General features: G+C 45.1%; 1 protein-coding gene across 7 annotated transcripts in view; it reads right to left on the minus strand.

The window, feature by feature from the left end:
- Positions 1–17,616, minus strand: part of LOC146075110 (lamin-B3-like) — a 42,327-nt gene that overhangs the window by 8,240 nt on the left and 16,471 nt on the right. For all 7 annotated transcript variants that reach the window (XR_014473502.1, XR_014473503.1, XR_014473504.1 and 4 more), the window contains 4 exons: positions 10,442–10,567; positions 8,211–8,431; positions 3,013–3,241; positions 2,446–2,553 (listed from right to left, as the gene is read on the minus strand). Coding sequence is in view for 4 of the 7 variants with exons in the window: in XM_083184013.1 (XP_083040139.1) it covers positions 2,446–2,553; positions 3,013–3,241; positions 8,211–8,431; positions 10,442–10,567 (684 nt within the window). In the remaining 3 variants the exon portion in view is untranslated. The remainder of the gene's footprint in view (positions 1–2,445; positions 2,554–3,012; positions 3,242–8,210; positions 8,432–10,441; positions 10,568–17,616) is intronic.

The raw sequence follows: 17,616 nt of genomic DNA on the forward strand, positions 1-17,616 counted from the left end.
GGTCGGGATTCCGACCGCCGGGATCCCGACCGCCGGGAAATCGTATTGGATCCTTCTACACAGAGGGGGTTATTCAGAGCTGATCGATGTTGTGCGAATTGGCAAGTGAATTGATTATTGAACGACTGCGCACAAAATGAATCTAATCGCAAACACTTTGGGAACTTGACCGACAGTAAGCTGGTGTTTGGGGGTGGACACATGCTGTTTTCTGAGAGTGTCAGTAAAAAAAAAAACGCAGGCGTGCCCAGGCATTTTCAGGGAGGGTCTTGTGACGTCAGCTCTGGCCTTGACTGGCCTGTCTGTCGCAGAGTTGTGGAAGGGTCAGAATTATGTACACTTGTAGACAGAGAAAATCATTTTATGGTGATTAGTGAGTGATTTGCAAATATCGCTGATCAGCTGCAAATCCTTACGCAGAGTTGCACAGGGCAAGTTTTCACACTGCCTGGGCGGCGGCTGGCCACTGCAATTTCGCACAACAGGAGGTCTACATCTAATTTACCCTTGACCTCAATCCTCATGTAGCAGATGGTAGATAGCATGGGGCTATGGGCATGCAATTCAGACTTCCAGAGTGGCACACTACATAGAAATAACAAAAGATAAAGCAATCCTCAGCAATGTGGCGACTCCCACCCCATCAATCCACCAATCCGCAAGATTGTCTTTATTGGAGGAAATAAAATGCGGTACTTATGTATTATCTGGGCTCCCATGTTAAATGCACCCCATTTTTTCATACCCCTACTATCCAACTACGCATGGAGTTGATTTTATATAGTGTGGCGAGCACAGCGAGCCACCGTGCCCGAAGCGTGGTGAGCGCAGCGAGCCCTGCGAGGGGACGCGGTCTCATAAGAAAAACGGGAGTCCAGATATTACATAAGTACCTAAAATCACATGGATGATCTAATTCTCAATTTAAAATGAGCGAATCTATGCCAATACATATAGAGTAACATCAATACTGATGCTAACAAATGTGGGTATTTAACAAAAGAACAAAAAAAAAAATCAACAAGTGCAGAAACAAACAGCAGAGGGGAAGCTGGGAAGGCATTACATTACAAGTACAGTAGCTGTAGTAGGGCTGCACAAGGCTCTGCTTCAGTCTCTACCATTTGGGATTCATTTAAGATTCAGATTTGAGTCAGATGTTTTTTTCAATACAGCAACTCACATTAAGCACACAAACAGATATACCAACTTATCTTAACACTAGGTCATTCATCTTCACACGGTCGTAAGGGGCTCCACCCCCTCAGCCTGTGAATGAATTTGCATAAAATATGGTTTGTGCAGGAGGGGCGTGGTTTCCACAGGTGGATGTGGGGGTTCTGCGGTTGGTGGAGTCCTGGGTGCATTTTTGTTGCGGTGGCTTGGGTGGGCGAGGTTTTGGTGCGAGAGGTTGATTGGTAGTGGTGTTGGTGGAGGAGTGGCGGGTGTAGGGAGACTGCGGGCGGTGGAGTTATAGGTGCCCTGTGTGGGTGGGGTTAGTTGGTGGAGTGCAGGGGTGCACCGGTTGAGTGAGGGGCAGTTGCAGGTGTGCGGGACCGGGTACGTGGGTGACTGTTTGTCCTGCTGGATGCGGGGGTATGTCGGGCCCCATATACTGTGCCTGCTTCCCCCCCACCCCCACACTGACAGGCTGCTACTGTGACTGGTGGGGCCACACTTCCTGCTAACACACACACGCTGCTATGCTATCATGGTGGTGGAATCCCAGAGCAGGGTGGGTAATAGAGGGCTGCTGCTTCGCCACACAGGCCCAGGCAGCACTGTGGCTGGCAGTGGTGACCGTGTTGCTGCATAGTGCAGGCCAGGCTGAGGGCATGGTGAGGGCTGTCACCTCCAGCAACTAGTTGCTGCTCCTGGAAGGGTAGTGGATGGTATACCTCACATCATTGTGAGTATGTCGTCACATTACATGGTGGGGACTGGCAGCAGTGTGCCATTTACATGACCCTGCCCATTATTACCCCAGTGTTAAAAAGTGTGCTTATATGCTGCACAATAACCCGCCGTTACTTCTTCAGTGTCCGCACAGCATACCCCCACTGCCCACCTGCACGCGCCTCATCATGTACTGGCATGTCAGCACCAGCCATTATCTGCTGGTGGAATTAAAAGTATATCGGTGCGCACATTATCTCCTATATATTAGCCCAGCCCCCATCTGTCACTGACTCCGCCCAGCGTTATACACACACACACACACACACACACACACACACTAACAGAGGGATGAATCTAGGCAAATATATAAGAGATAAATCACCTATTCTCCTTTCTAAATAAATAAGACAATTTACATTGAAGACATTTCTACTCAATTTGATCAAAAACAAAAAATAAATAAATATGAAGTAGAACTGAAACCAGTAAACAAAGGCAGAATATGACACTGGACTAAGGCTTTCCCATATGGAATACATTACTTACAGTAACATGCTGTCCAGCTTTCAGGGTATAACGGCAAGGGAGCTGAAAACCAATTTCAGGAAGGCTTCCATGTTGTCTTCGAAGTGTCCAACCATTTAGCTGTTGATCCTGTGCGAAGTAACACATTTGTCATTACACTTCCTTATAAAAGTGTGCTAGTCTTGGTATACAGTCAAGCGGAAAGGAGTGACCGCTTTCACATCATCGGATGTGTACCAGTGATTACACACTCCCAACCGCCCATACTGGAATGGTCACCTGATCATCCAATGGCAAGCTTATGGATGCTGGCACTAAACAATATTGCACACTATATGGTTCTCAGTCTAGGGTGACTAATGTATTGTTACCCCAGCCCTTCCTTCTGCCCAGATACAGTATTATCTCATGTGTTCCCGACCTAAAAGGTGCCCCACCATTACATAGCAACATAAAGGCAACAAGGGATAATTCTTTCCTTATATTCGCAAATAGTCACATAACTTTACCATACCACCATTTCATACAGTTCACAAAGTAACCCATGCAGATAAATTACAACTCCTAGGACAAGTCATAAAGTATTACCTCCTCTGAATTGTTCACAAGCCGCAAGTACTTCCCTTCCGGGTCTATTTCCTCTATAGATACCGGCCCTACTGTGGAGGCCTCCTGAATGATCTTATAACCCGGTCTGCTCACTTCACTCTCACTCTCCTCTAACTTTCTCTTCTTCCCCCGCTCTGTATGGCTTCTTTGACTTGAGCTTGTTCGAGAAACTCTTGTTCTTTGTAAAGGACTTGGTGACAGCTTTAGCCTAGATAACATTGTACAGTGTAAATGATTGAAGTTAATTGCGGAGGTTATTATGGACACATAACAATGAATTTATATTGCTAGAGTATTGAAACAACTTTCATAAACGTTACAATGACTGGTGGAATGTGTTATGCTGCCTACAAACAAACTAAGCAGTGTGAAAATGTAGCTTAAATTAAGGCCTCACCATGGAGTCCGTGCTGATTGCTCAAATGCCATTTACATTCCAGGAACATTTTAATGTATTTTCTTTCACATTTCAGTTCAAAATAGATATTTCCCCCTTGTGTCCAGGATCACAAGTGCAAAGATGCTCAACAGGCCGGAGTTCCCAAAACACGTGTGATGTACTGAGGCAGTTCATAACTAGTAGTCTGTAAATATGCAAAATGAAGTCTATCCTGCAATCCGCATTTCCCACTTACTCCTTCAAAAGTCCAAGGGGCAAAATCCCCATAGATGTTCAAGATGTTCAAGTGATACATGCGCTAACCCAGGGGTGCCTTTAAGACCCAACAACCCAAAGAGAAATGGGGGTGCCTCTACAAAGGGAGTGGGGATGCCTATGGAGCTAGGTCCAAAAGTTCATTCAATCCATCCATCCCATACGTTTACAGTAACTAACAGAAAGCAACTAGATCACATATGTTGTCTCCGATGTGGAGGAAGCCATGGAAGGAACCCCGACCTTTTGGTCCACAACTAAATCGCTCTTAAAATCCACCCAGGACTTTGGTACCCCTATATTAATTTAATTGGTGCCATCTTCCTCCCCCCAAATCGCTTGAATGATTTTGCACCATTTTCTGCATGACCATTCTCTAACCCTTCTTTTTTATGTTCCAGTTTTCAAATCATCTTCACGGCCTCTGACTGCATTACTGTTCCTTAGCCAGTGCAACACATCATCATGGGGTTACATGCACTGCAAAGAAAATGGGAGGCTGGCCCTAGAAGAAAGATGAGCCCTGATCCCCTCTCTGTACATCACAAGCCCACATAGGTGCCCGCCTCTAATGCAGGCCTGGGTACCACTAAATGGCATTGTGTGCATGCAGTCTAATCTCTGTATAAATCAGAACACTGTTTAGCCCCATATAGTAATGTATGTACAATATTTAAGGAAGAGAGCATGTGTTAACCACGAATGCCAGACCATACCGCTCGTTGGTATTCAGCATCCAAATACTTTTGATCCATGATAAGCATTTGGATACTGAATACCAACGAGCAGTAATTATAAATGTGTTGCTAAGGTGTCTGAACAATGACCAATAAATGATATGGCAAATATTATGTACATCACTAAAGGGCATTAGTGGAAGCCCTAAACTGGCGAAGATGAAAAAAGAAATTCGTTTTTTTGCAAATGGATCTACGAATTTCTTACTATCTTCGATGCATTTGTAATTCTGCAAGGGGCATTTTTCCTTTGTCTGGGAGGCGGCTTTATGCTCACAGTCAACTGCATTCTCTCTAATTAGCAGTTAGGAATTAGGACCTTTATTAATGTTTACAATAATAAACATGAGTCCTATACTGTAGATTAGGGGTCCTCAAACTATTTTGCTCTGGGACCCCATCAGGCAATAAAAGTAATGACAGAACCCCAGCAAGTTACTGCAGAAGGTCATCACATCACACGTGTAGTCAGCAGACAGCACATACATGGCAGCATTGCGGAGGCACAAAATAATGGGAGTCTAAAATAACAGACAATTACATCATCAGCCTGATGGTCAGCAACATGGAGTCGCGACCCATGCTGAAAAGTTCAGGACCCACAGTTTGAGAACCACTGCTGTAGATCATATTCACCCTTTGTGTGCCAAGAGAATTTGTCAAAATGTGTGAAAAATTACCAAGTAAACATTGTATTCTTCATTATGAACTGTAATGTTTACCTTTAAAGGTAATATAATCCTTTTTTACACGTTTTATTTTGAATTTATATAACAAATATGAGACACTGGCATTTCTAACAGATATTTCGCACATCTCACAGATGTTGGCATGCAAAGGGTTAACATCTCAATTTTTGGGGTGGAATACAATTTGCATCTGTGACCAATTAAATGAGAGGTGTAGAGGTGAGGAACAGGCTTGGCCTTTTATCATAAATGAAATTATTACAGAGAGTTAAATTTAAGTAATGCAGGGTTTATGAAAATATTTTCAACAGAAGTATGAGGCTCAGATTGGATTAAAACACTTATTATTTTGGTTATTAAACTTTTTTTTATTTTATACTAGCTAATTTAGGTCAAAAACATTTGTTATTGATCAGAAAGCCTGTATTTTGACTTTCAAAAATGTGTGGTTCACTTTTTCTCCACCCACTACCCCTTGTTATAAGTGATGTGGTACTATCCTCAGGAACCAATTCTATTGGCCAGAAGCTGGACTGAGCAGTGATTGGTTCTGCAGCACCATTACTGTGAGCTGCTGCAAGCCTTGCAGACTAAAGGAGGACAAGTTTATGGCTGCACATTGTGAAGCAAGAAATATTAGAAGGTAGATAAACCAAAATTAAGAAATCTAAATAGTCCAGGGTAATTAGTTTAATTAGGTTTCTGTAGTTTGTCATAGGAAACATTGTAACAGTTTTTGTTTAATAAAATTCAGTAAAACTACATTTGAAGAGGTCACAAATAAAGTAAAAAAAAAAAAAAAAAGTGTGGTTCATGCCTATCTATAGCACCTTTTTAACCAGATAATGCATTCCTTTGGTATGGCTGGGAATCTCAAGATCTAAAAAAAAAAAAAAAAAGGTACTTGTGTAGTTTTACGGCGCCACCGCGTGCACAGTCTCTCATGAAACTTGGCAGCTTGCCAGACTGTTTACTGTGCGCGTGCCGCTCTAGATGTAATGTACGTTATCAGCATAGCGCTGGCAGCAGCAGCGCGTGCTGCCCAACGCTGACAGGTCATTGTGGTAATTGTAGTTCCACAGTGGACACCCTGGCACACCGATAACGAACGGGACTTCTAAACTAGACACCCCGGCACACCGCTATCAAAGGGGGTGTCCCAAATGTATACGCTAAAATTTAGACGCGAGCCCGAAGCGTGGCGAGCCCCGCGAGGGGATGCGCATAACTTCACAGGTATACGCGTCCCCTCGCGGGGCTCGCCACCTTTCGGGCTCAGTGGCTCGCTGCGCTTGCCACACTTTATAAAATCAACTCCACGCCGACGTGGATAGTGGGGATATGAAAAGGTCAGTCGGATGCGTGCTGCGCTCGCCACGCTTCAGGGTGGTGTGGATAGTGGAATTAACAAGGTCGACAGCTGTTACGTCGACTAGTATCATTGTGAGCAGGTTTAAGAGTGTTTTGCACAGTGCACCCCTATGTACCCCTAGACCCAACTAAATTCAGACGCTTTAGCATCTAAATTTAGGTGCCCCCTTCTTAGCGGTTTGCAGGGAGTGTAAATTTAGACGCTAAAGCATTTAAATTTTAGCGTATACATTTGGAACACCCCCTTTGATAGCGTTGTGCCTAGTTTAGAAGCCCTGTTCGTTAGCAGTGTGCCCACTGTGGAACTACAAGTACCACAATGACCTGTCAGTGCTGGGCAGCACGTGCTGCTGCTGCCAGCGCTATGCTGATAATGTACATTACATCTAGAGCGGCACGCGCACAGTAAACACAGAGTCTGGCAAGCTGCCAAGTTTCATGAGAGACTGTGCGCGCGGTGGCGCCGTGAAACTACACAAGTACCAAAATAAAAAACCACACACCATCTACTAGATTCACCTAGTGTGTCTCTGCCAAAATATACTATTTTTGCTTTGGAAAAACATACCCTGGTACTTTTTTCCTAGCAGGGCACCCACATTTCCTACATATGTTAACATTGCGAAATCGCATATCATGGGCCATTTTAGTGCCGTGCGATGCGATTTTTTAATGTAATTTATTTACTGCTCTGTATGCCCCAGGGGATCGCATCGCAAAATCGCATTTGATTTTATAGGGTGTGCGATGCCATTACATTAGCTATACAATAATATCATTGTATGACATACAATGATGTTTTACGCACTTCAATATCCACGCCACCCCGAAGCGTGACGAGCGCAGCGAGCCCCGCGTCCTCTAACGTTTTCATACTCCCACTATCCACGTCGGCGTGGATTTGATTTTATATAGTGCGGCGAGCGCAGCGAGCCACCGAGCCTGAAGCATGGCGAGCCCCGCAAGGGGACACCGATTACTTGACATGTATTCCGCATCCGCTTGCCACGCGTCGTACTCGGTGGCTCGCCACATTACATAAAATCAAATCCACGCCGACGTGGATAGTGGGGGTATGAAAAGGTCGGAAGAAGTGTTCCGCTGCGCTCGCCACAGGTGCATAAAACCTCTTTGTATGTCATTCAGGCATACCCTATAAAATTGCATGCGATTTTGCGGGAGGTGCGATGCAGTAAATAAATTACATTACAAAATCGCATGGCACGGCACTAAAATGGCCCATGCCATGCAATGTGATTTTCCTACGCAGAATAGCCCACAAAGCAATTTGCTTAGTGGGCACCCTGCTAGGAAACAACTACCCATTCCCTTACTTCAGTCTGCCTTCATTAATCGGAGACAATTTGTTCAGATATACTAAGTATGTCTGTGTTTGGCTGGTGTAATAGCGCTCCATAGAAACACTGCTTCTGAAGTTCACTTGCCGTTTTGAAACAATTGAGATTCAAAACCGCTGTTATGGGAGATAGTTTCCACTAAATTACTGGTCCAAACTACTATTTACAGATAAATATATTAAAAGGTACTTTGTACTGTATGTGTGCCCCATAACATACAGCCCTTTACACTTATGATTGGCAGATTCCTATCATGTTACAGGTTTTTCTTTTGTATTTGATAAAAAGGTTAACCATTTTAAATAAATCACACAAACAAAACATACATAATTCCAGTTATAGGACTGGTAAATAAGGCCAGGTTCACCTCTGCTCTTCTCCTTCCAACATTTTCCTGTAAGCATTTATTTCCATATCTAAGGCAAGCTTCACATCCAGTAACTGCTCATACTCTTCCAACTGGGTCTGCAATTTGTGTCTCATCTCAGACACCTCTCTGTCCTTCTCAGACATTTGCCTTCGTTGCATCTCTTTTGTGCGGTCTAGCATCTCCTGCAGCTCTCTCACCTTGTTTTCTAGTGCAGAGTTCTAACAAAACAAAAAAGTCATAAGATCAGTTGCTTGGAATCCATCTGGGGGACACTGACACCACTGGGTAATGAATAAAGGGGTGGCCTATAATGGTGCATCCTCAATCTTTCATTCTTATTTTCTGACCTGCACTCAAATGGGATTTGGGCAAGCAAAAGGCTGACAATGCAATGGTCAACAAATGAAAATAGTCAACGCAAGTTTTTCACAATATTTTAAAGAAAAAAAAACCCTTTCATACTTGACCATCCACTTGGACCACGATTTGGAATGGCATAAGTGGGCGGAAGCATGGCGAGCAAAGCGGCACACTAAATGGAAGTAAACATGCTCAGGTGTCAATATCAGCACCAAAAAAGAAGTTAAACGCAAGTAGACCTTTTCAGGTCTCAACTTTTTCCTTTCATGTCGACCTTTTGAACAATTACACTGAGTGGCCAAATTATTATGACCACTTGACACTTATACGCCGATCGGCCATAACTTCACGTCGTTGCCACTAGAGGGTGAGATAGTTAGAAAAAGGGAATGCAGGACAAGTGAAGCATCAATTGCACTATGTTGCTTGCGAAGAAATGGGCAAAAAATGTGATTTGAACGCGGGATGATTGTATGCGATCGAACAGTCGGAACCAGTATCAGCAAAACGGCTGCACTTGTGAAGTGTTCAAGAGCAGCAGTTATTAATGTTTACATAGAGTGAACTACCAAGCAGAAAACCGGGTCTCAATGTCAGGCTTGTGGTCGTCACAGGCCACTGAATGCTCGAGCTGGAAGGAGACTTGCCAGAGTTGTTCAGTCCAACAGATGAGCAACAGTACATCAACTTGCAGGGAATCTTAAGCAAGAAACTGCGAAAGTCTATGAACGAACCGTTCGCTGCACATTAGTCTGTATAGGCTATGGAAGCCAACGACCGGTTTGAAAGCCTCTACTGACAGCCTTGAACAAGAGCAGACATCTCCAGTTCACAAAGGAGCACAAGGATTGGACAGTAGATGACTGGAAAAAGGTCATGTGGTCTGATGCCACTGCTGTACACAAAAATCATTGCTGCATGTTTGAAGCTTGAAAAAGAGCACCTGGATGTTACACAGCACTACCGGCAAAATATTCTGTGGAGAGATGAAACCAAAGTTGAGTTGTTTGGAGAACATGGCCCACCAACATCAAAACTTCATCCCAAATGTGAAGTATGGTAGAGGTGGCATCATGTTTTCATGCTGCTTTGCGGTCTCAGAGTCTGGACAAATTGCCGATCATTGACGGAAAAATTTATTCAAGTTTATCAAGACATTTTGCAGGAGAACTCTGTCCACCAATTGAAGCTCAGCAGAAGAGCAACAACAGAATGGCTTCAAAAGAAGAAAATACGCCTCCGGACCTCAACCCGATTGAGATGCTGTAGAATGACCTCAAGAGACCAAACACCAGACATTCCAAGAACATTGCTGAACTGAAACAGTTTTGTAAAGAGGAATGGTCCAAAATTCCTCCTGACAGTTGTGCAGGTCTTATATGCAACTATAGGAAACATTTGGTTGAAGTTACTGCTGCCAAAGGAGGGTCAACCAGTTATTAAATCCAAGGGTTCACATACTTAGGTGCTCCCTAAACAACCCCCCCGCCCCCCCCCCCCACACACACACACACACACCGCTGAGCACTATCAGCTGCTGTCTGGCCCTGCCCCCGGCAATGTGGCTGTGTGCGGTGTGACATTAGACAGCCGGAGCCGGGCAGTGGCTGAAGCTGAGCGCAGTGGCACACCCAAGAATTTTCCGGGTTTGCCAGTCTGTGCACTGGAGCACAGCCTGGAAAATTCTCGGGAGTACCAGGGAAGGGGATAATGTGCAAGGAGGGTAGATGTGGAAACACATGAGGGTCAATGTTCCCCAACTCATTATAAAGAACTGATCATTTCTCAGTCTCCGACATAAGCCACACAGCGAACAAGTACCAAACACACAAAATACAAAGCTATCCAATTTATGACCCAGATCGTACCTGCTTTTGATACTGGCTCAGCTGTGACACCAACATGTCCATCCTTAGCTGCGTAGACAGGATCTCTTCTCTGGTTGCATTCGCATAATCGCTGTTCTTAGACGCTGCCATCTGTGCATTCTCCAGCTGGGGAGACACATAACCAGACATAACGCAGTTACAAAAGATCTGTACCTGAACAAAGCAAAAGAAGCGAAGCACACTGCTACAGCAAATTACTACAATTGTGCAGAGACTGCTTTTCTATTTAAATTCATAAACCGCCAACATATTATGCAGAGTGGGCACACAGTGATGCAGGTTAAACAAATGATACAAAACATGTTAACAAATAACCCTGCCCGCAACAAGTTAGATCTAATTCCCCCCCCCCCCTTGATCTAAACTTGTTGGGGGGGGGGGGGGGGGGGGGGGTAGCATCTGCAACTAGAGGACATTTTAACTTCTTTAAAAAAATGTGAAGTTCCCAAGAAGGGATTAGTGTAGGCAAACTTGGACAACTTTAAGATACCAAGAAAATGTTAAAAAAAAAAAAAAATACGTTCATCTTGAGTGAGCATAATTGAAACCTAGTATTTATCATCAAAATATGAACTTAGGACTCCTGAAAGTTACCACCGAGCGGCTGAATAATGTCAATAAGATGTGTTGTGCACAGTAAGACTTCATATAAAATTGCTATGACCTGTAATTCTATAACAAACCCAAGTAATAACAGACATCTGGACACTTTCCTACAATCGAGGATGTGTACCGTGCACACTGCTAAAGTGCAAGTCAACACTAATTCTAAAGAGAGAAGTCCCTTCATTACTGTAATTAAGGGCAGTATTCAATGAGAAAAATTCTCTGTGTTTTATGGCGAGTTTGTGCTTTTCTCGCCTTGGATGGAGACTTTTGCTCTCCAAAAGCGAGCAACCCTATTCAATGTGAAATATTCGCCGTCTTTTTAAGTAATTTTCGCCGTCTCTCTCCGTGTAGAAATTCTCCATCTTTTGATGGAGAACTGGAATGTGAACTTTTAATCTAAAAGGTTTTTTTTTTTAATTTTGGTGTCAAAAAATCAGGTTTTTTTTTCTGTGAAGGGGCATGTTATTTTTATTCATGTGCTTATAGCACATGAATATATATTTAATAAAAAAAAAAATATTTTTTTAAATTTTTTTTTTTTTTTACACAGTGCAGCCAGCAGGGGGCTGGAGCGCTCGAGCCGCTCATTAGATATTAATATATTAACTGCACCCGAACGTAACTATGCACGAACGGTGCAGTGAATACTGGGTCCCCCGCTGGCTATAGGGGGGTGCAGCCTGGGTCCTGGAGAGCCCCCCTCCCCTCCACAGTCCTCTGGAGCAGCCAGGGAGACTTTAATCTCTCTGGCTGCTTCCGGCTCCCTGAAAGCTCCCTGCTCCCTGCAGGGGTTAAGACTCGCCGCGACTGGCGGCGAGTCTTAACCACATTGAATAGAGGGAGCAGGAGTGGCAGCGAGCCCTCCGGAACACGGAGAGTGCATGGAGAGCGAAATAAAACGCTCTCCATGCACGGAGAACTTTTTCATTGAATACTGCCCTAAGAATTTATTCCCTGGTGAAAAGTGTGAAGTATAGCTGCATAATGTATAATAAAGCTATTGTGCAGATGAGGGCATGGGGGTGGGGGTTTGTTGAGGGCAGACAGGCAGAAAAAGAATGACACTGTAGAATACCCCAATCTATATAGGAGGGGAAACCAACAAAACTGTAGTCCTATTCTAAGACCTGATAAAAATCGCCACACAGTTCTTCCAATTTCATATCAAACAAAAAAGGGAAGATGAAATACAGTGCCAGATACCTGGCAGCTGGGAATGTTCTTCCGAATAAACTTCCAACAACCCTCCTCAACAAAGGGCTACACTCTCGGACATGGGAGTCCTAGCATGTCAATCACATAAGCTCCTCCCCTCCAGACATGAACCAAGGAGTTGCTGGTGAAAATTGATGTTTGTGTGAGTGCCGACAGGGTGATTGAATGTGTTAATGGAAGCCGATAGGGTGAAATGATTAGCCTGATTCATGAAGCAGTACTGGATTGGTGATGGTGTTAGTGGGTAAATAGGCTGATGGGTGCGGTGTGGAAAATCTTTATGAGAGCTGATCAGATGAATGATGAAGTGTCAATAGGTGCTTTCTGGGCGAAATTATACCAGAATGGAACAGGTTTGGTGCTGGGAGTATACAACAGTGTCTAATATACCTCCAGACAGGATGTGTGATGTTTAGGGGTACATGCTAGGTTGATGTAACCGCGTCACTCATATGCTCACTGCCAATTTTGAAGACTGAAGAATGCACCCTAACTCCACATAACAGTTGTTTGGATTGGAGCGGGGTTGTGTCTTGCCGCCTCCTGTATCGGACCTAGGCTTCCCATTAAGTTCAGACATTTTTGCTTCCGTGGCTATTTTGGAATCTCTGCCCCATAGCCTCTGTCGGCCATTGTGTCAACATGGATTAGGGTAATTGTTGGGGTTACCCACTGCACTGTCAGTCAGGACAATTGCAAGAATTTAGGTTGGTCTGAGGTATATAGCACACCGAGCACAATGAAAGAGGACACGCTGTAGTAAAAAGATATAAAGTTTTATATAGACAAAAAGTATATTTAAATATTCAGGTGGGTACAAAAACAGAAACTGGAATAAAAAAAGACACATAAACATATATTGGTATATACCACTCGATACAATTAATTGTATAAAAACAATGCAGACTTGGTAAGACTCATGTAAGTAAAATTGGTGCTGGCTCCACCCTCCAGCAGCCAGTGAGTGTTAACATACCCGCAATCTGCAAACGGGATACCCACTACCCGGGGCTTACTACTAACTGTGTCTTCCTGCCTATTAACACACTGGCTATAGCAAGCACATCACATAAGCCATCACCTGTATGAACTTTCTGCGTGTCTGCCTACTCGCTAACCCAGGTTCTAATCTTGGCTTACTAACCCAGTTGCTGCTTCACTACCTCTCCCAACTGTGCATATATTAACCAGCTTCCCCTGGAGGGAATTTAGCCAAATATCCCATTGACTGTACCATCATTATTCTTGCTGGGACGCCAGCACCTATTTTACTTACATGAGTCTTACCAAGTCTGCATTGTTTTTATACAATTAATTGTATCGAGTGGTATATACCAATATATGTTTATGTGTCTTTTATTCCAGTTTCTGTTTTTGTACCCACCTGAATATTTAAATATACTTTTTGTCTATATAAAACTTTATATCTTTTTACTACAGCGTGTCCTCTTTCATTGTGCTCGGTGTGCTTATATACCTCAGACCAACCTAAATTCTTGCAATTGTCCTGACTGACAGCGCAGTGGGTAACCCCAACAAATACGACTGTCTGAAGAAAATAACCTTATTTTCTTCTATTAGAGGTCCGGCAGACCTCTCACTCCTGCAGCAGCCAGTCAGGGCTTTAATTAATCAATTATTTATTTATTTTAAATATTAGCATTCAATTTAACATATTTTTACATTTAGCGCCGGGGATTTTAGGAGATTGGGACAGTCCTTTTCTCCTAAAAAACAACAAAACATGGATTAGGGTAAAACTATGTGTGAACTCAAGATCGTGACACCAAGATCAGCCACAATACAGCGAGAAAGTGAACATGTATAACCCAGTATTACACGGACACACACGTGCATTGTAATGGATTCCTGGAATTAGACTTTCTATTGCTCTCTGAATAAAAATACAATAAGTGAAACCGAAAAGAAAAAAAGGAAAAATTATTTAATGAAATCATTTTCAATAAGCATTTGTTTTTCCTGTGGATTGCTTCCCGTTTCTCCATCTATAGATGACACAGAAGCACAGTATGAGCCCTGGCAAGCGTTACCATTGGTAACCGCCATTGCCAGTGGCATGTCTGGTTAAATCCATAGTCCACTACTTGTTATATTTCATTGGGATACTCTCTCTAGCATGGCAGTCACCAGGATGCTTCCCGTATTTTATAGAAATGATGAATACTCTGGACGACTGATTTTCTGAAAGGTCATGGAAGAGCTGGTACAGTAGGTGCTGAATTTGTTTATAACCATTTCTCATATACAGCATTGGCTATTCCTCCCACATTAGATAAACCAAGCACACATTGCAGACTGCTGGTAGAAAAGCTGGGGCCACTTGATTGTGTCCGACACTAGGCTGAGAGCAGCAAGTCAGTCCCTGGACACATCTCCGGCAAAACTTAAAGGCAAATTTTTCAAAAACAAAAGTATTACTGTAGGTGCGCAGCGTATCAGGCCCAGAGCTGTGGCTGGTGGTTATTGGGGGGATCTGGGTCATAGGGTCAACATACTTTGGGTTGACCACTGAAGGTCAACACCTGAAATAGGTCTCCATGGCTAAAGTCGACAGTGTCGGAAGGTCAACAGTGAAAAGGCCGATGTGAATTATTCACATATTTTGTCCTGAATGTCAACATAATCCATGCTTGGCACACTAATATATTCTCCCACCGCGCTGTAGAGGATGGTAGGGTATGATATACTGCCTGTCAGCACAAAAACGAAAAACCCTCACATTTTGACAGTTGACCTTCCCATTGTCGACCTAATGCTTGCGTTGACCTCCGACCCTGCTGACCTTAGCCACGTCTACCTATTTCAAGTGACGACCTAAGCCCCGTCGACCTTCATTGGTCGACCCAATGTATGTCAACCCAGTGGCATCACCCGGTGTAGTAACTAATGGTGTCACCCCCTCCCCCCCAACTTTCTAGAAGCTGGAGATGGGATGTTTGTGTGCCTGTACCATGATTGTATTGTGTACCTGCAGATTGCACATTTTTAGAGAACTTTGTAATACCCTTTACACATACAGCCACATGCCATAATTCCAATTACACATAAGGCCACAGATGATGCACATTACATAATATATAACAAACCATAATGCCCATTACATACTAAATAACAAACCGTAATGTCTATTACACATTTGACACATAATTGCCACTTACCTACATTCTAATACGCCTACACACATGACGATATTAAGGCATTTTCTAAGCGATTTTGCTTAGTTTGGCAAAGTCGCTTAGCAAATGCCCTCACATCGGTGTGTGTGTGGGGGCTATATCGGCAGCAGTGCACAACCCCGCGCGTCTTTATCGCTGGCCAAGATTGATGGACAGTGTCCATCAATCTCGGCATCGGCAGGGTTCTCCCATCGGAGAACACTGGCGCGGTCTGCTCGCTTAGCACACAGAGCTGACAGCTCGCTCTATGTGTGGGCTATCAGCTCTGTGTGCTAGGCGATAGCGGCGCAGCACAGCCCGACCTAGCATAGCTAGGTAGCCCTGCACACATCGCTATGTGTGTAGGGCCCATCATAGCTAGGAACTTCATGCTCATTGCCAAGGGGGACGGAATTACTGTGGCTCCCTGCCAAGGGGGACCAAAACGGCTCCCTGCCGAGGCGGACCAAAACGGCTCCCTGCCAAGGGGGACCAAAATTGCTCCTAAAAAAATCTTGTTGCCACGGGGGACTAAAAAGCTTGTTGCCAAAGGGAACTGCAGCCCGCACCCCGCCTGCTCCCTGCTCTGCCCGGCTGAGCTGCCCTGTCTGCACACACTGTATATTTACACATCTCTCCTCCCTCACTCCGACAATTCTTACTCGCACATGTCTCAATGTCACTGAGTTCATCGCTCGCCCTTACTCTGTAAGCGGCTGCAAGCACCGGCTCCCTGCCCAGCAGGCTGTAGCTTGCGGGTATTGAGGCCACGCCAACCGTTGATCTTTTTATGTTCTCCCGCGGCTGCTCCTGTCCCTGAAACTGCTACGCGGCTGTTGCTAGTAGGTTCTGGTAGCGGCAACACTGTGGGCCAGTGATCGCTGTGAAGGACTATGGGATTAGCTGCGAGCAGAGGCATAACTAGATCTCTGTGGGCCCCATAGCAAAATTTTGATTAGGGCCCCCATTCGGTTGTCACTATGATGACCTTAGGGGACAGGAGAGTCGGAGACAAATAGGGCATTGGGGAGAGGAAATACAGGGGTCAGGGAGTGAGAGGGTTTCCTGGAAAAAGAGAGAATGAGAGATAGGGTCTCAGGGTGAGAGAGAGAGAGAGAGAGAGAGAAGGAATCAGGGACATGGTGTCAGGCATACGCAGGAGAAAGCAGGCTGTCACTTGCAGGGGCACGGTTGCAAGCACACACTTAGGAAAGGTTTTGGTGGACTGTTGGCAGGTAAGTGCATGTCAGAGAGGGGGGGCAGGTATGTGCAGGTCAGAGAGGGGGGGCAGGTAAGTGCAGGTCAGAGAGGGGGGGCAGGCTGTCACCTGTGGGGGTGGGTCGGCAAGCATGTGCAGGTGACAGATAGCGGGAGCAGGCTGTCATTTGCAGGTGAGGAAGGGTCAGGGGTTGGCAGGCACATGCTGGTTGTGAGGGCAAAAACATGTAGTGTACAGGAATGGGTGGGGGACAACCCACTTGCCAGTTACCTGCTCCTAGCTGAGTTTATACTGGCCATCTTGTGTGCACGGATGACTGTCAGCGGTCATCTGACTCTGCTGCGCTGCCTTAGGTTGGAGCTCTGTACCGCCCTGCCTCTGACGTCCCCGCTTCATATACATGGAACTGCAGTGTGTTGTGCTCCTCTTGTGAAGAACGAAGGAGCCGCCAGCTGGTACAAATATCTTAGCGAGCTACTTGTTGCTCCGCAGGCAGCACAGCCAGCCGAGACATGGATTGGACAGCAAGTCGGACACTGTCAGAGTCCTACCCTGCTCCCCGCTGGCTGCAGCGCCGCCGCCCTGGTCTGGTGCTTTACATAGCCGCTCTACCCCACCTCCCGGCTTCCGTCTCCTACTCTCCAGCAGGCCCGCACCACAATTTGTTTTGGGAAAAACTATTTAAAAGGGTGTAGGTAGTGGCGTAACTATATAGGTTGCAGAGGATAGCCCAATGGGTCCTCGGGCCCCCCCAAGCGGCCATGCACCATAGCAGCTGCATCCCATGCACCCTCTATAGTTATGCCACTGGCTGCGAGGTCTATGGGAACGGCCCGGCTGAGGGGTCCATGGTACGACACGCTGGGTGGACAGGGGGGGGGGGGGGGACGACTACCTGCGGATGACTACTATTACACGCAGATGGGGGACTGGCT

The sequence above is a fragment of the Crinia signifera genome, chromosome 4 (genome assembly GCF_055691185.1).
Source record: "Crinia signifera chromosome 4, ASM5569118v1, whole genome shotgun sequence".
In the NCBI taxonomy this organism is placed as follows: domain Eukaryota; kingdom Metazoa; phylum Chordata; class Amphibia; order Anura; family Myobatrachidae; genus Crinia; species Crinia signifera.